Source organism: Mustela putorius, unplaced genomic scaffold (assembly GCF_011764305.1).
Source record: "Mustela putorius furo isolate JIRA1106 unplaced genomic scaffold, ASM1176430v1.1 tig00000196_pilon_pilon_pilon, whole genome shotgun sequence".
Taxonomy (NCBI): Eukaryota; Metazoa; Chordata; class Mammalia; order Carnivora; family Mustelidae; genus Mustela; species Mustela putorius.
In genome coordinates this window covers 11104682-11122903 of record NW_025421310.1, presented here as the reverse complement: position 1 = coordinate 11122903, position 18222 = coordinate 11104682, and the positions used below count along the sequence as shown (strand labels likewise).

The 18222-nt window shown below is 53.7% G+C and overlaps 1 protein-coding gene across 3 annotated transcripts; it reads left to right on the top strand.

Moving 5' to 3' along the window:
• Positions 1–1381: 1381 nt before the first annotated feature.
• On the top strand, positions 1382–17793 carry SNRNP70 (small nuclear ribonucleoprotein U1 subunit 70). 3 transcript variants are annotated; one of them, XM_004767353.3, is made up of 10 exons: positions 1382–1609; positions 2356–2512; positions 4053–4115; positions 4229–4283; positions 9597–9661; positions 9827–9889; positions 10788–10869; positions 14094–14195; positions 16804–16891; positions 17001–17793. In XM_004767353.3, exons 2-10 carry the CDS (start codon positions 2366–2368, stop codon positions 17623–17625), a joined length of 1290 nt encoding a protein of 429 aa, XP_004767410.1. In that variant the 5' UTR covers positions 1382–1609; positions 2356–2365; the 3' UTR covers positions 17626–17793. The 3 variants fall into 3 exon arrangements, with proteins under 3 accessions (XP_004767410.1, XP_004767409.1, XP_044932983.1); XM_004767352.3 differs by having other exon boundaries at positions 16974–17793; XM_045077048.1 differs by lacking the exon at positions 1382–1609 and having other exon boundaries at positions 2334–2512; positions 16974–17793.
• Positions 17794–18222: the final 429 nt, after the last annotated feature.

Below are 18222 nucleotides of genomic sequence, written 5' to 3'. Positions count from 1 at the left end.
AAAAGAGAGCAATGCAGATATTCTTGGGTCATTTGGTAAAATCTGAATATGGGCTGGAAAATTTCCTAGGGGTTAAAATAATTTTGTGGTTATGCAGAAGATCCTTATTCTTAGGAGGCACCCACTGACACATTCAGAGGTAATGTGCCACAGTAATTACTTGCGCATGGTACGGGAAAAAAAAAAACATAAAAATAAAGCAGGTTTAGCTTCATTTTCCTTAAACTTTTTGTTTTGAAATAATTTCAGAATCACAGATAAGATCCAAAAAATATGGCAGAGTTCCACATACGTACATAAATAAAACAAATGTCAAGATATTTTTAAAGTATGTGCTTTCATGTTACATGTTTCTTGAACTATGAAGTTAGTTAAATTTTGTAATAACTGCCATAGTTTTATTTTTTAAAATTTATTTAACAGACAGAGATCACAAGTAGGCAGAGAGGCAGGTAGAGAGAGAGTGGGAAGCAGGCTCCCTGCTGAGCAGAGAGCCCGATGTGGGGCTCGATCCCAGGACCCTGAGATCATGACCTGAGCCAAAGGCAGAGGATTAACCCTCTGAGCCACCCAGGCGCCCCTGCCGTGGTTTTATTAAACAAGCCATTGCATCTATCTGAAAAACTTATACAACACTTAACTCCTTACAGGTCTACAGGGTCCCACGTAACACGGCTGCCAGCTCTCAGATCTCACGGCCAACAACTTGGGATTCCTGCCAACTGTCCCAAATCAGGGCCTTTGCACTTGTTGCTCACTCGTCTAGATGTCCCTTCCATCCGAATCGGATTTCACCTCTCCAGACGAACCTTCCATTATCTCCTTTCTAAAACAGTCCCACTCTCACTGCCCAAGGCCCTCTCCGAAATTTATTCCTTTTAAATGCCTTATCGTCTCCCCCAGTAAAATGTAAGCTCCAAGAGGAAAAAGACCGCCTTAGTCACGTACTACATCTGCACAGCCCAAACAGTGCCCAGCATACACTAGCCGGCGGAAGACCAGTTACTGATTTAGCAGGTTGGACTTCAACGTAATGACACCATTCACTTAGGGACTCTTTGCCAGGCGGCGGAGGGGTATTTTACCGTACAAGGCAACAGAGACATGCGTACAAGATCCGGGAAGTGTGTTAGGAGAAAGGGGCGGAGCATCGAGGAGTCTCGCGCTTAGAGGCGGTTGGAGCCGTGAGCACAAGATGGACAGGGCTCCTGCTGGGTGCGCTACCCGCGTGCGCACTGCGGTCCGCAGCCCGCCGGGGCAAAGGAGTTTAAGGCGCCCCGGGGGGGCGGGATAGTGACCCGGCGCGTGCGCAGTACCCGCGCCAGGGCCAGGTTCCTGTGTGTGGGTTGTGCTTAATCGAGCGGCGCGTGCGCAGCGCGGACGGCGGAGGGATTTGCTACTTGTTCCACCCCTTGCCACTGTCGCCAGCCGAGGCCGCGCGGGCTCGTGAGCAGCGGCCTGGTGCGCGCGCTGGGCGGGCGACGGAGGCAGACGGACGCGGACGCCGCCGGAGTCGAAGCCAGAGCAGGAGTCCCTGCTGCTGAGGGGCCGCCGCAGCCGCCGCGAGCCCCCGGACCGTCGCCAGGCCGAGGAGGGCGCCGCGCGGCGGGTGAGTGTGACTGAGTGGCCTCATCGGGTGCGGAGCCGCTACCCACAACTCCCTGCGGTGGGCCCCGGTCTTTTCCCCGCGGCCGGGCCTCTTTCCCGCGCCACCGCACCTTTCTGCACCCCTTACCCAGAGTCCTCTGGGCACCTGGGCCCTCTTTCCGCAGCTCTCCCGCGGCCCCTTACCCACAGGCCCTTGCGGCGTGTTGCCTTTTTCTCCCTCGCCGCCTCGGCAGCCTGGACCCTTACCCACAATTCCTTTCGTCTGTGGGGGGCCTGGATCTATTACCCACAAGCCCCTAGCTCGAGGGGCTTGTTGCCTCTGAGCCCCTTCCTTGACCTGGGACTTACTGCGATTCCCGCCCCCATAACCTGTTCTCCAGGGTGGGGAGGGGGCCCTCCCTTGTAAGGATCCTTGATCCTCCCCCCTCCCCCGCCCCGGCACGCTCACAGGGAACCTCTCAGCCTCAAGGCCCTTGCTCGGGACTCTTAACACTTAACTCCTCAGAAACTCTTTTTCAGTCTTTGTTTCCATGAGCGGCTTTACCCCGCCTTCACACAGCGCTCCCCCCCCCCCCACCTGGTTTCTTTTTCAGACTGAGCCTTAGGATCACTCCCGTGTTCTTACAAAACCTTTTTTATATTGAGACCTTGCTCCTGGATCTCTCTTTTCTTGGGAGTCAGGGGACGGTAGGGGCCTCATCAGTACCCGGTCACCCTAACTTAAGCCTGTCCTGCTTCTGCTCTCAGACTTGGCAAGATGACCCAGTTCCTGCCACCCAACCTTCTGGCCCTCTTTGCTCCCCGTGACCCTATCCCATACCTGCCACCCTTGGAGAAACTGCCACATGAAAAACACCACAACCAACCTTACTGTGGCATTGCGCCCTACATTCGAGAGTTTGAGGTGAGTTCACTGAGCAGACTTGGAATGGTTTGGGTTCAGGGGGCTGCAGAGCTGGATTTGGGAGTCTGGTTTCTGGCCATTTTCTAGCCGTGCGATTTAGGCAGGGGACTCACTTTTTCCAATCCTGTCTTAAATAGTGTTGATACTGTATTCCTTGTAGGATTTGTTTTGTTTTGTTTCTGTTTTTTTTGTTTTTGTTTTTGTTTTTGAAAATTCAGGAACTAGCAGTTGAGGATTCAGGCTTTGGAGTCAGGCCATCTTCGGCTCACACGATTTATCAGTTGTGTGACCTTGGGCGAGTGGTATGTTCTCTTAGTTGATGTATTCATTTTTAGGAATGGGTAGTAGTATTTTTCTCACAATATTGGCAGGGAGTTAACTGCAAAACTTGGTACAGGGCTTGACTTCAAGTAGTCAGCAATCATCGATGTTACCATGGTCACCAGTTTTATTATTAATAGAATGATGTTCATATGGGCTTGAGATTTTCAGCTCTAACTGCAGGGTAAACACAAATACGTGGCTTGGGCTTCTGGGCCTCCCTCCCGTCTTTTAATTTGTAAACTGCGGGTGACAACATCAGAGGTGGGTCAGAGCACACCTGAGAAGGGCTGGCACACAGCCAGAAGTCAGAGGAGGCCAGTTCTGGTATCAAGTAAGAACGGGCCACTGAAGGTAGAGGAGAGATAACAGGAGACTGGTTCTTCAGTAGGATTTGCCGCCCTTGGTGAACCGGTCCTGGGAAAATGTTATTAGCTAATTAAACTAATTTAGTGGCTGCAGGCCTGTGGCACCCTAGATGGCGTAGGTTATGTGGCAGAGTTTAATGAGCGGTTGGTGAGCCCTTCGAGAACTACCCTGACCATCAGAAGGTGTCTGGGTATTGCTTCTGGACTCCACTGTCAGCTCCTTTTGCTTCGACCCTGGTCCTGCTCGCCTTCTGTGATAAAGGACAAATCTTTTGCAGGGTGATGTTTATGTTTACAATGGAATGATTTTGATTTTCCTGTACCTTTAAAGAAAGACTACAGAATAAAAGATAGAAAAAATTTTTTTTTAAGATTTATTTATTTATTTGACAGAGATCACAAGTAGGCAGAGCGGCAGGGAGGTGGGGGGAAGCAGTCTCCCCGCTGAACAGAAAGCCCGATACAGGGCTCGATCCCAGGACCTTGGGATCATGACCCGAGCCAAAGGCAGAGGCTTTAACCCACTGAGCCAGCCAGGTGCCCCAAAAGATCAAATTTTTATTAAGCTCGGTGGGTGTAAAGCAGCTCTATCTGGTTACTGTAGAAGTTTCTGAATTCTTCCATTTTCTGTACTTCTCTTGTCACAGACCAGCAGAGGTTTGTGGATAGCATTTGTCCACAGACCCGTGTTTTTGATCTTTGAAACCACCTCACTTCCACTGGCCTGGGAAATGTCCCATGTTTCTTGTATGGAGGGGGCAGTGAGTGGCTGAGGTATCTATTGTTTTCTGGATCAGTGTCCCTTGCAACCTCTGTCCCTCCCACCCTGTCACCTCTCTTCTTGTTCCCAGGACCCTCGAGATGCTCCTCCCCCGACTCGAGCAGAAACTCGGGAGGAACGCATGGAGAGAAAGGTAGGTCATTTTTGCCTGTTGTCCCCACATCTTTTTTTCCTACTTTCTCCAGGATGTTCCCTGACATCAGGGCACTTCTGTCTGTATTCATTTGTACCCCTTTCTCCTGACAGAGACGAGAAAAGATTGAGCGGCGACAGCAGGAAGTGGAGACAGAGCTAAAAATGTGTAAGTGTCTCTTTCTCTCCCATCTCTTCTTCAAATGCTCTTGCATTTGTCTCCCACTGATCCACCACAGGACTCTAATATGGGAAGGTGGGATGGTTCACTTTTTTAGTTCACAAAGTTGGCCAAACACTGGTTTAGGATGGGGTCTGGGTTGGCAGGAAGGAAGCCTTGAGACCTTGGGCTGGGCTCCCTCAACTGGGGAGCGCACATGGAGGGGCTGCCACGGTGTCATGGGCTGAAGCAGTGAGGCAGTTACAGCCCCACTTCTGGTCCTTGACCATGGGAGTTTTCCATCCCTTGCAGGTATAGGAGGAATTGGGACACAGAACCAGATACACTGTAGCCATTAACCAGACTTTACAAGAAGGGCACTTCAGCATCAGATGGTTCTGAGAAGGGCCTTACAGTCAGAAGACTTGGGCTTTCCTTCTACACCTGTGAGGCTCGTGAAGCATGTCTCTTTGGACCTTATTTCCTGGAGAGGCATGTTTCCTCAGGGCAATTATACAGATGCCTAACCTTTTTTTTTTTTTTTTTTTTTTTTTTGGTAAGATTTTGTTTATTTGGGGCACCTGGGTAGCTCAGTGGGTTAAGCCTCAGCCTTTGGTTCAGGTCATGATCTCGGGGTCCTAGGATCAAGCCTTGCATTGGGTTCTCTGCTCAGCAGGGAGCCTGCTTCCTCCTCTCTCTCTGCCTGACTCTCTCTGATCTCTCTCTCTCTCTCTCTCTCTCTCTGTGTCCAAAAAAAGGTTTATTTAGAGAGAGTATAAGCAGGAGGAGCAGCAGGCAGAGGAGGAAACAGGTTCCCTGCTGAGCAAGGAGCCCATTGTGGGACTCGATCCCAGGACTCTGGGATCATGACCTGAGCTGAAGGCAGACACTTAGCCAACTGAGCCACCCAGGCACCCTAACTTTTTTTTTTTTTTTTTTTTTTAAGATTTTATTTATTTGTTAGAGAGCACACAAGCAGGCAGAGTGGCAGGGAGAGGCAGAGAGAGAAGAAGGTTCCTTGCTGAGCAGGGATTCCCAGGAGGTTGATCCCAGGATGCTGGGATCATGACCTGAGCTGAAGGCAATGGCTTAACCCACTGAGCCACCTAGGTGTCCATTCTCTACCCTTTTCTAACAGTTTCCTTTTGCTCTTGGCATAAAGACCAAAGTCTCTTTCCTGTCCACTGTTTAAGACTCGTTGGGTACCATGCTCCCCTCGGGCTCTAGCCACAGCTGCCTCTTCTTTGCCTCATTCTTGCCGGAAGGGCTTGGGCTTTTGCCCAGACTCTTCCCCCAGTCTGTGATGACACCTTGGTTTATTTGTAGCAGCCCTTGGTATCCCCGTTCAGCTGTGACTTCCTTGCTCAGGTGGAGTGTGTGCTGAAAGCCCCAAGACCCACTGCAGGTTGGTCACTTCGGTCTGCGTGGGGGATTTGAAGGGGATCTTTCTTCACTGGAGTTGCCCGACTGCCCCGAGAGAGCAGGGTTCGGATGGGGTTTGCTCACTTACATGGCCCCAGCCTGGCACAGGACCTGGCACACGGAACTGTTGGCCCCAGTTAGTCTGGGAGTCTTTTCGCTCAATTGTTAAGGCACAGGCCTTGCAGTCTAACCCACTGCGCTTTAACCCTCTTTCTGTCCCTTGCAGCCAAGTGACCTTGGGTAAATCACTTGTCCCCCTAGAAGTTATTTTCCCCCCTTTAGGAATGGGGTCTTGTGTTAAATGACCCCACCACCACAGAGGTGCAGTCAGCCAAATTCAGAATGTGTGAAATTATAGACAACAAACTTGTAACACAGTTTCTTTAACCAGTTAAATGACAAGGGAGGTTGGCAGGAAGCCAGACCTTATGGATTAAGGAATCAAAAGCTCTGTCAGCCACGTGGTGTGGGTGGAACTTGTTTGGATCTGGATTTAAATGAGCTAACTCTAAAAATCCAGTATTGAAACAATTGGCATTTGAGTACTGGGTCTTCAGTTAAGGAAGTAACGGGTTAAGGTGCCGCAATAGTGTGGTGGTTCTGGTTTCTTAAAAGTCTCTGTTAGGGATGCCTGGGTGGCTCAGTTGGTTGGATGACTGCCTTCGGCTCAGGTCATGATCCCGGAGTCCCAGGATCGAATCCCACATCAGGCTCCCAGCTCCATGGGGAGTTTGCTTCTCCCTCTGACCTTCTCCTCGCTCATGCTCTCTCTCACTGTCTCTCTCTCTCAAATAAATAAATAAAATCTTAAAAAAAAAAAAAAGTCTCTGTTAGAGGCAGAAATGGTATATCTGGGGTTTGATTTAAAATACTTCAGTGAGGGGTGTCTGGGTGGCTCAGTGGGTTAAGCGTCTGCCTTTGGCTCAGGTCATGATCCCAGGGTCCTGGGATCAAGCCCCGCATCAAGCTTCCTGCTCGACAGGAAACCTGCTTCTCCCTCTCCCGCTTCTCCTACTTGTGTTCCTTCTCTCCCTGTGTCTCTGTCAAATAATAAAAACCCCCTTTTTTTTTTTTTTTTTTTTTTTTTTTTTAAAGATTTTATTTATTTATTTGTCAGAGAGACAGCAAGCGAGAGTGAGCATAGGCAGACAGAGTGGAAGGCAGAGTCAGAGGGAGAAGCAGGCTCCCTGCGGAGCAAGGAGCCCGATGTGGGACTCGATCCCAGGACGCTGGGATCATGACCTGAGCTGAAGGCAGCTGCTTAACCAACTGAGCCACCCAGGCGACCCAAAAACCCCCTTTTTAAAAAAATAAATACCTCAGTGGGATTGGGGTGCACTTGAAACGGATAGCCAAGGTTGATAATTGAAGCTGATTTCTATGGTTCATTGTATTGTTTTCTGCAGTCCTACATGTTTGGACTTTTGCATAATTGAAAAGAAAAAAGCATGCATCAAGTACATTCCGGTTTTTATGCGTCTCTCCGAGAGCCTCTGTTCCCACTGCTGAAGCATGCTGTCTCTCATCGCAGTAAACAGCTGCCCTTCAAGGGGACCTTGTCCTTTCTAAAGCAGTTGGTCTGCATTCTATGATTGATTTCTCATAGCTTCAAGGCATGGCAGAGGTTATTACTCATATTTTTAAGACAAGGAAAATCAAGAATTGTTGAGGCCTAGTATGCTTACTGAGAGTTCTTTTTTTTTAAGATTTTATTTATTTATTTGACAGAGATCACAAGTAGGCAGAGAGAGAGGGGGAAGCAGGCTCCCCGCTGAGCAGAGAGCCCAATTCAGGGCTCAATCCCAGGACCCTGAGATCATGACCTGAGCTGAAGGCAGAGGCTTAACCCACTGAGCCACCCAGGCGCCCCCTTACTGTAGTTCTGAAATACTCCCCCACCCCCAACCCAAAAGTCTCATGAGGTTTCTCCAGCACACAGTACAGTTCTTTGAGCCCCTGCTCAGGGTTCTACCTCGATCAGCCCTTTAGCCAAGGATTTCCCAAAGGCAGAATTTCTCTGCCAGCATGATGGAGCGCTCACTGGTGACCTGCCAACCAGCTCTAGTTCTCTGCTGCCGTCATTGTGCTGACATGTTCTTTTTTCAGGTACAGGGGTGCTCTTGGCTGGCTGCACTAGCTTTTGCCTTTAGTCACATTCATGGGCCCTTCGCGGAAGCAGGAACCACAGAGCCTGCCACAGTGTACCTGTGGTGCTGCTGGGCACCTCCACGCTGCCCGCCGTGAATTCCACTCCCCCAGGCAGCAGTCAGTCGTCCGTCCGTCCCTCTGCTGCATTCCTTCTGCACCTGTTCGACCACCTACTGCCTGGTGTTGGCAGATGCATTTCTTGTTGCTGCCCTGAGACTTCTGGGTCTTCGATCAGGTGCCCTCATCCCACTGAGGTCTTTCCTGATTTTCCACTTAAAGCTCTCCTGCCTGGGTCTGTCACTGTCTGATAGAACTAAATGGTTGCCTTACCTTGTTGATGGTCAGCCTCCCTGCATTTGTGTCTGATCTCACAGTTCTCTTTTGGTCCGGTTTGCTGTGAAATCCTGGACACTTAACGACAGCTCCAGGCACTCACTAGTCCTTAATGGGTACCTGTTAAATGAGTGGATGAGAGCGTCCTGGTGCAGACCTAGAGACCAGGGCACAGAAAATGACAGCGCGGAGGGGTGACATAGGGTGAGCAGCTTAAGGGGGCAGGCGCAAAGATGGGGTTGTCTTCAAAGTCTGCCATCAGTTTCCAGGTAGTTATTCCTTTAAATGTGGGCTCATTCTGTTGGTTTTTAGTAAATTCTCTGAAGTCACCTTGCACTTTGCAGTATAGCCATCTCACAGGAAACAGATCTGGAACTTTATTTCGCTGGCTTTTTGCAACACCTGGACTATCTTCCTGAGAAGCCGGTGCCTGGACATTCAGCGTGGAGCCTGGTAGTTAGAACCCCCGGCCTGTGAGGTCAGGCTGAGGTGTAAAGCCGGGCTTGGCCTCTTCATTGCTCTGATGCTTCTTCCTCTTCCATGCTTCAGGGGTTGGCTTTGTTTCCATTTGCCAGATGACGAATCCTCGTGTCGGGGCCTGATTATATGTGCAATGAATTATTAATGTTTCTTTTCTCCTGTTCCCCTACAACACGGCAGGTTGTTCCTGAGGGTGGCACTGTGTCATGGAGGAACCGCCTCCGCTGGGCACTGGGCAGGGTGCCTCTGGGGCCCTGGCGGGAGTCGAGGGCTGTTGTGTGGGGTTGGGTCACCATAGTCTGAAAAGGATTTCTTCCCGGGCCTGAGCCTTCAGAATCCCTTCCGGAATGGGTTCTGTAGTAGATTTTGGCTCCTGTCTGCAGAGATGGTTATTCCTCCGTGGCCTTGTGGTCAGAGAATCTGATCAGCATCTTGTGCCCTGGCTTTCTCCCTGAGGCACAGAGGGAAGAAAGCAAGGCTCTGCCTCTCTGGGGCCCTCTCCCGGCCTTTGAGCTAAGGTTTTCCCACGGGCTGTAGTTGCGAGCTGTGCCAGCGGGTGGCAGTGGGGCCCTGCAGGTGATGGAGGAAAGCTCCCCCCCACACACACACACCAGTGGCTATCTGGCTGCCTCCACAGAGGTGCCCCGTCTTCCCCTGGAAGGGACTGGAGCCTTTGCATGTATAGGTCTGAATGGCACTTAGGGTGGTCCTGCCCAGTCAGCTTGAGGTCAGCCTCCCCCTTCCCCTGTCAGCTTAAACTGACTACTCACAGAAGGGCCACCGTGCTCTAAGGCAGCTGGAGAGAGGAGCATGCCCAAGGTCTCCAGGTCACCAGCGGTTTTCCTCTATCTAATGGGCCTCTGCCCATCTGTGTGTCTCTGTCTTGCTGGGTGAGGCTGTGGACACTCAGTCCTTACACATTGTGTTCTTCTTGCGCAGGGGACCCTCACAATGATCCCAATGCTCAGGGTGATGCCTTCAAGACTCTCTTTGTGGCTAGAGTGGTGAGTCTGCAGCTCCCCGTCCCTGGAGCGCCAGAGGAGCCTAGATCCCTGGGCTGCTAAGAGCTTGAGTGTGGGACAAAGGACAATAGACTAAGTCCTGGAATGCTCTGAGGGCTTTGGGATGGTTCACTTCTCTGTCTTAACGTTGTGTCTGTCTCCCGATAGAACTATGACACGACAGAATCGAAGCTCCGGAGAGAGTTTGAGGTGTACGGACCCATCAAAAGAGTGAGTGAACTGGGGCTTTGGCTACTCGAATTGGGGCGCGATGAGGGGAGGGAGAAGGCCGGCTCCTGGCCCCAAGGATGTGTCCTGTTATTTTGGGGCTTCAGAGACCACGGCCTGCGTTCACATTCTGAGTGCACTAACACGCAGCTGGCTTTGGGTAGCAGAAAGGGCGGCTTTCTGGGCGCCTGGGTGGCTCAGTGGGTTAAGCCGCTGCCTTCGGCTCAGGTCATGATCTCAGGGTCCTGGGATCGAGTCCCGCATCGGGCTCTCTGCTCAGCAGGGAGCCTGTTTCCTCCTCTCTCTCTCTCTCTGCCTGCCTCTCTACCTACTTGTGATCTCTCTGTCAAATAAATAAATAAAATCTTTAAAAAAAAAAAAAAAAAAAAAAAAAAAAAAAAAAAGGCGGCTTTCTGTTGATTTAGGGTATGAGTAGGCAAACTACAAACTTACTGTTTGTAAATATAGGCTTGTCGGTGACCAGCCGAGCCCATTTATTCACTGTTGTCTGTGGCTGCTGTTTCTGAAGGCAGAGTCCGGTAGTTAGACCCTGAGGCCCTCAGCTGAAGTACTTGCTGTCTGGCCTTTCAGAGAAAAAGTGTAAATGTGTGTGCTGACTCCTGTTTCAGAAGAAGGCTTTATGTTTAACCAATGTGTCTTAAATTCACTGAAAAGTCCCATGAGCGCTCTGGGCCTTAGCGAGGGCTGGGGATTATTGCGCACGTACTGCCAAGCCCGGCGCTGTGAGAGCCACAGTCATTCTGGGCTCCTGAGGACAGGGAGAGGGTCTGAGGCCTCTGTCGCTGGCAGCACCCAGCCCAGGGCCTTTGGCACAGGCTGATGATTGAAGGGGTGAGATTTCCTAGTCTGAGAACTGATTTCTACCTGCGGCTCCGCCCAGATACACATGGTCTACAGTAAGCGGTCAGGAAAGCCCCGAGGCTACGCCTTCATCGAGTACGAACATGAGCGAGACATGCACTGTGAGTACCTCCCGGCCTGAGCCCTGCGCTCTGACCCTCTCTCTCCTCTGCTGCCCAGCCCCTTCCCGTCGTCTGTCCCCACCCCCCACCCTGCCAAACCTGACATTAGCGATGTCTCTCCTCCTCCTCCCTCTGTTTCTGATATATCTTTTTTTTTTTTATATACGTGTTTTTTAAAAAACAAAAACCAAAATCCCCCACAACGTGTGTGTGTGTGTGAACCTGGGGAGGTAAGTGTCACACGTTGAACCTCAGGGGCAAGGAGGGAACTGGGTGGGGGCTGGGGCCAGCTGGAGGTGGGGGAGGGGTCGGATGTTTGGGGAGCCTCTCCCCATTCCCCCCACCAGCATTGGGGGCCGGCCAGGATGGAATGAGGACTGGCCTTTGAACCTGCCCTCTCTTTCCCTCAGCAGCGCTGGGGCTGGGCCACCCGACCCTCCGCCTCCCCACCCCTGGCCCCCCACCCTGTTCCTCAGCGGGCAGTGGGTTGGTAGGCGTGCTTAGCGCCTGCCCCCACCTCTCCAAAGCCCCCTTTGAGGCTGCGGCGGCGTCCACACGGGCAGGGACGGGTGGTGGGGGGCGGGCAGGGCTGCGGCGTGTCCAGGGGCCGCCGTATTAATTGACTGTTCTTATTGTCACTGCAGCCACCACGCAGCTGGCTTGCAGCTGATGCTTACGCTCCCCTTACAACACCTCAGTGTATGGTTGGTATAAGGGTTTGTATCATGGGTAAGATCACTCAGCACCGCACACCAGCCCAGCTTAGCCAGGCAGCTCAGGAGCAGTGAGGCATCCCTCCTCCCATTCCCAGTTGCCCCCTCAGCCTCCCCGCACCCAGAACCCTTTCCTTGTTTGGGTGCCCTTTGTCCCTCCTGCCGACCCTTCCCCCAGTCCGTATATGCTCTCTGATAGTCTTGCTGATCCCAGGAAGGGAAGGATGAGCCCTGATGGGAAAGGCAGCTAGCCTCTCCGGTTGGGCTCCACTCAACCTGACTTAAACTGGCTTCATGGCGTCAGCGGCAGGGTTACAGGAATACTGCAGACCGGGCGCACTAGGGCGAGGGCTCCGTGGGGAACCCTTCAACCCTTTGCTCCTGGCCCCCGTGCTTTTGTGGGGCTGTCACTGTGGTGGCCCTGGAGAATCTTTTTGGTTGCTAGACTCAGGGTGCTGTGCCCCTTTTCTGTCTGCCTTATCATGGTTGAGGCTTGCCAAAGGGCTGTGGTGGCCAGCGGCTCTGCAGAGTGCATGGAATTGGGGGTTGGGGTGTGGGAGGGACCGAGTGACAGGCTGCAAGCAGCTGAAGGTGTTGCAGATTTTACTTAAGACCCTTCCACTGTCTAGAGACCTAAGAGAGGGAGAGAAAGAGAAGCCTAGAAGTACACATGTCACATGGTTTCTTTGTTGGTACTCTTGGGTTGGGCCTTTTCTGGGTTTGGGGATACTGAACCAGAGCAGGGTTCCTTTGCTTGACTGTGTTCCCAGTCCTTAAATCCCTTCTCCCCCACTACCCTCCTCTGGGTTTGGGGGCCAAATGGCCCCTCTTCCTCAAATCACGGGCAGCACTCCATCTCCTGGACCCCCCCAGGCTGTCTACTTGTGTGCCAGCCTTTTGAGTGGCAGGTGGTGGGAGGGAGTGTGGAATTCGAGGTGGAAAAGTCCTGCTATGTGCTGCGAGGGGGTGGGGCGTGTGCTTAGTTTAGTGTGGACTTTACTGGGAAAGGTAAGGGCGGACAGGTTCACTAAGGTCTCCCCAGCCTTCTTTTTAAAAATTCAACAAGCTAGTCCCCGGGCTTTACCAGCTCCTAGACTTGACGTTAACCCTTGTCTCCCCCGTCTTTCAAGGCTTCCATGAGGTTTCTTTGGGGTCCACCACTTCCTCTACCTGTCTCCAGGTGGTGCAGGAGATGTGGTTCCTCTCCCTCTTTGTGGCTCCCTAGAACCCCCCACTTCCCTTCCCTGTAGCTTTAGCTGACCCCATGGTGGTGGGTGTGGGGTCTGTGCGCGTGCTCAGGTAAGCTTGGGGGCTCCAGGTAAGCGGTCCCGTGTCCCCCCCCCCCGGGAAGCCCGCCTCCTCGCCAGGCCCCCAGGAGTTGCCGAGCCCCCCCCATCCCGCTCGGTTTGGACACCCGCAAGGCCGGCATCGGTAAATGGCACCTTTTTCTCTTCCTCTGGTTGTTATTTGGGTGGGAGAGGGCTGGGGCGGGGCAGGGTATTGTGGTTGGTTGAGGACAACTCCCTAGGCCAGGGCTGGGGGTGGGAAAGAGACCTTTTTGGCCTTCCCGACGCCCCGTGTGAGACAGGCCCGGGATCAGGCCTGCCCATCACTGTGCCCTGCCCAAGAGCAGGAACATGCCTCTCCCTGAATCTCCCCCTCTACTCCTCACCCATCCCGAGAGGCTCCGGCTGGGGTTGGCCTCCCAGCATGTGTTGAGCTGGGGGTGTGGAGGGAGAGATGGGATGGGGACTGGGATTGGGTGGCTGTCAGTCGGCTCAGGTAAGGCAGGAATTGTCGGTAGCACCGCACGCCTCCCATGCCTCCCTCCACTTTCCCTCTCCCCCAGCTGCTGTAGGGGGCCCCTCCAGGCCCCCTGGGAGCACCATAACCCACCCTTCTGCTCCCTGCCATCTCCTAAAGATTTCTCCCACCCTTTTCTGGTTCATTTTCTGTTCTGATGTCTGTTCCCCCCCCACGCTCACCTCCGCCCCCCACCCCTAAAAACACAAAAAAACAAAAAGGAAAACCGGTGTGAACTGGGGTGCAGAGCGGCCCAGCTGGGCCTCCTGCCCCAGCATGATGGTTTAGGGTGCATGCCTGGGGTTGTGGAGGAGCCCTCCCCCACAGCAGAGTCCAGCCTTAAGTTAACCTCCAGTTTCTTTGCAGCAACTTTGGCCGCCTGGGCAGGAGGGGGCTGCTCTGTCAAATGGGAGTAGGAGGGGCCTGGGTGCCCAGGGGTATGGTGGTTGGGATGGTCTTGCTCCCCCCCAGTAGCAATTGGGGGGTGATTAACAGGTGCCAAGATGGAGCAGGCCCCTCCTGGTTTGGGAGAGGGTTGGTCTGGCTGTCAGTTGCCTAGCTGGTGGGCGTGTGTGTGTGTGTGTGCGCAAGCGCAAAGAGTGCATTGATGGGGACGTGCGGGTGGGGATGCCACAGAGCTGGGCCCTGTCCTGACTAGAGGACCCTCTGGGGACTCCTCCCCCTCCCCCCTCCCCACGTCTGTTGCAGCCGCTTACAAGCACGCAGACGGCAAGAAGATTGATGGCAGGAGAGTCCTTGTGGATGTGGAGAGGGGCCGAACTGTGAAGGGCTGGCGGCCCCGGCGGCTAGGTGAGCACTTCCTGCCGGGACTGCGCCCTGGTGGGCCTCACCCCCTTCTGCATCCCTCTGCTGCTTCCTATCTTCCCTTCCTTTTTCGCCTTGCCTGGCTGTTCATCATACCCTTCCCTCCCTCCGGCTTCTCTTGTCACCATCATCCTTCCTGATGGCTGTCTTCTCATTCTGGGTCATTGATGAGTTGGAGCACTGGCTTGGAGAGGCGAGTCTGAGACCAGATGTCAGTTTGTGCACTTACTAATTGGTGCATTTGCCCTTCTTCCTGCCTCATTTCCCTTGATCCTGGAAAGTCGGGGTAACTGCAAAGTTCACTGAGTTCAGCACAGGATGCCTAGTTTGGCAGTTGGCCCACAGTAGGGCTCCTGAAGGTCTCACTGTCACCCATATAGTCTTAGCTCTCGCTCCTTTGTTTATTCATCGGTTACCAGCTGTGTACTGTGCTTTCAGTCCGGAACAAGACGTGGACAGCCTCTGTCTGTCTCTGATTGTTACTCAGCCTGTCGGTCACGGTCAGTTTGGTTGCAAGTATTAAAAGCACATTTGAGGTTTTTAAAGCACAAAGGAGCCTTGTTGGGAAAGAATCCTGGGAGTCCCTTGGAGCCCAGACATGTGTGATGGTCCTCCCGTACACCTGGCGGCTGGGTCTTAGAGCTGCCCAGAGCTGCCCCTGGCGTCCCTGCAGCCCGCGTCCACCTTGTCTGCTCTCCCCGCAGACTGGTCTCATCTGTGCTTCCCTGCACAGGCCCTGTGCCTGCTCTGCCGTTTCCGCTTTACCCCTAGTCCTGGGTGCGTCTCTGTGCTCTGAGGTGCTTGGATCTCAGGGGCTCAGCGTGGGGCCTAGACCTGGGGCTGCCGGTCCTGCCATCCTTTCAGGCCTGTGAAGGACCTGCTCCTGCGAGGGTGAGTGACGGCTCTCCGAGAGAGGTGGTCCTACCCTGGCTGACACCTCAGGCGGGTGCGGGACTGCTGCTCTTCTCCCACCTCCCCGTCACTCTTCTCATCCTGGCCTGGCCAGGGTAACCCAGACCACACATGCACCTGCTGAGCCTCAGACAGGAGAGGGCTTCTTACCTTCCCTCATTTCTCTAGGGTGGCGTGAGTTTTTCAGAGTGTTCTGTTTGCACTTGTAGGATTCTGGAATCTCAGAGTCTTCTAGTTCAGCTGGCATTCAGACTTGGTGATAGCAGTACATCCTGACCCAATATATATCTGGAAAAATAGCATCCAGAACAAAAGTTCTGTGAGCAATAATCATCTTTTTTACAGGGAATATGTACTAGTATTTTATGTTCTGTTGTTTTATTATGTTTTCTTAATATATTGGTTGCAAGCCATCCGATAGATGATGGGATCCACAGCTGGATCGTGACCTGAAAAGGGGAGACAGTAGCCTGTGCTACGCCTTGCCTGTGATATTCCAGATGCTTGGCAGTGGTCTCTCCCGCCTAGAATGTTTGCTCTTCAAGCAGTCTTTCTCCTTTTTCACTGGCATTGCTAGAAGCCATTTCCTTATATGAAACTCGGGCCTGCCTCACTGAATCTTTCTTCCAGTCCGAGTGGTGCAGAGAGGGGCACGAGAGGGGAAGTTCTGGAGTCGGCTGGGAGCCCAAGCCCGGTTCTGCACCTTCGTTGCCAAGGCCCTGTGCAAGTGACTTTGTTTTCCTGTCTGCATAAGGTGTCTCCTGCTCCTTGGAGTCGTTGGGTCAGTCACCTGACTTTAGCACTAGACTTTAATCTTTTGGCTGCTCTACCACGTGCTGGTTACGGTGAGCAGAGCCAGTCAGTCCCAACCTTGATGGTGCTGAGAGTCTGCCAGGAAGGGCAGGCGCCCCTTAACTGGCACAGGTGTGTAAATGTGAGCTTCGCTTCCGGAAGTTTCAGGAGGCTCATATGCTCTGTGAGTGTATGATGGCGGGCAGCTGAGTCCGGTAGGTCAGGGCAGGCCTGAGGAAGTGCCGCTCCGGCTAAGACAGGAAGGGTGAGTAAGTTAGCTCCCCAGGGAGGGTGAGATTCTAGGGAGAGATGAGTGTTCGCAGACAGGGGCAGAAAGGCAGAGGCTGCGAGGAGATTGAGACCACCCAGAACGTAAAGAACCGGGGGCCCCTGGTTGAAAGGTGGGCAGTGCGAAGCCATTGGAGGCTTTGAGGCAGGTCAGTTCAGAGGGTCACTGACTTGGAGCGCTTGGATGGCTCAGTTGGTTGAGTGTCTGCTTCAACTCAGGGCGTGATCTCTGGGTCCTGGGGTAGAGCCCCTTCCCTGCTCAGCGGGGAGTCTTATTTCTCCCTTTCTGCCCCACCCCCACTCATGCTCTCTATCAAATAATTAAATCTTTTAAAGAAAAAAGTTACCGGCTTAGGGCGGTGTGAGGCGGCCGCTGTGTGGGAAGGGTGTGCGAGGCTCTGCTGTATCTGGAGGCTGGGGCATGCGCTTTGGAGTCTGAGTGCAGGTGTTTCCCAGCTAGCACCTTGTGAAAGTCCTCACGTGTCTGTAAAGCGTGGCTTTTGTAGTGTGGCTGCAGTCCGTCCTTTCGCTCTTCAGTGCCCATTTCCCTTCCCTCCGCGCCCTGCCCAGACTGACCCTCTCTCGCCTGCTCCCACCCTAGGAGGTGGCCTTGGTGGGACCAGAAGAGGCGGGGCCGACGTGAACATCCGGCATTCCGGCCGGGACGATACTTCCCGCTATGATGAGAGGTAAGATTGGGCAGCCGGTTTCCTGGGATGGGGGTGGTCACGTGGGGGAGCCCTGCCACAAACCTCTGCCCACCTCATCCAGGCCCGGCCCCTCCCCGCTGCCCCACAGGGACCGAGACCGGGACCGCGAGCGGGAGCGCAGGGAACGAAGCCGCGAGCGAGACAAGGAGCGAGAACGGCGACGCTCCCGCTCTCGGGACCGGCGGCGGCGCTCACGGAGTCGCGACAAGGAGGAGCGGAGGCGCTCCAGGGAGCGTAGCAAAGACAAGGACCGGGAACGGAAGCGGCGAAGTAGCCGGAGCCGGGAGCGGGCACGACGGGAGCGAGAGCGCAAGGAGGAGCTGCGTGGTGGTGGAGGTGGTGGTGACATGGCAGAGCCCTCTGAGGCCGGCGATGCGCCTCCTGACGATGGGCCTCCTGGGGAGCTGGGTCCTGATGGCCCTGATGGTCCAGAGGAGAAGGGCCGAGATCGTGACCGGGAACGACGTCGGAGCCACCGGAGCGAGCGGGAGCGGCGACGGGACCGTGACCGAGACCGGGATCGCGAGCACAAGCGGGGGGAGCGGGGTGGTGAACGGGGCAGGGATGAGGCCCGAGGTGGGGGTGGTGGCGGCCAGGACAACGGGCTGGAGGGTCTGGGCAATGAAAGCCGAGACATGTACATGGAATCTGAGGGAGGTGATGGGTATCTTGCTCCGGAGAACGGGTATTTGATGGAGGCCGCACCAGAGTGATGAGGGCCTCCCCCTGTTTTGTTTTGGACCTGTTCCTACCCACCCCCTGCTGTCATCCTCTCCCCTGACCTTGGCCACCACCTAAGTTTGCCAGCCAAGGGTAGGAGTCTCCTTATTTGTTCACGCCCCTCAGATTTAAAAATAAAATTAATTTCCTGTTGATAATGAGCACCTTGGTTTCTTCACTGCTCTTCCTGTCTTTCCCCCACCAAGGTCGTCACCTGACTGTTAATAGCCCCACTTGGGTTTGTATCAGGCCCTGGGCTTTATGATGACCTAAGGCTGGACCTATCCACACCACACCAGACCTGCTTAAAATGGGATAAGGAGGTGTTCTCTAAGGGTTCCCTCCATTAGGATTTTTGGTCCCTTTGTGATTTCCTTCCTCCTCTTTTTTTAATGTCTGCCATACATTCCCTTTGGGGCCATCCCTGCCCTCGTCTTGGTGGCCAGGTGGGGCTCCAGATACTATTGCTCAGTGGGAGCCGCAGGTTCACATGAAAGGGAAGCTGTCGTCGGAGTTGGGAAAGCAGGGAAAGGCTGAGGAGATGAACCAGGAGCACAAGCTGCAGAGGGACAAGATTGGGTGCCACAGAG

What these genes read in the sequence shown, in the direction of transcription:
- SNRNP70 (XM_004767352.3), top strand. Translation starts at nt 2,366, where the DNA reads ATGACCCAGTTCCTGCCACCCAACCTTCTGGCCCTCTTTGCTCCCCGT. An exon ending in GGAGACAGAGCTAAAAATGT is followed by an intron (nt 4,284 to 9,596) that starts GTAAGTGTCTCT and finishes CTTCTTGCGCAG; the next exon opens with GGGACCCTCACAATGATCCC. An exon ending in ACATGAGCGAGACATGCACT is followed by an intron (nt 10,870 to 14,093) that starts GTGAGTACCTCC and finishes CGTCTGTTGCAG; the next exon opens with CCGCTTACAAGCACGCAGAC.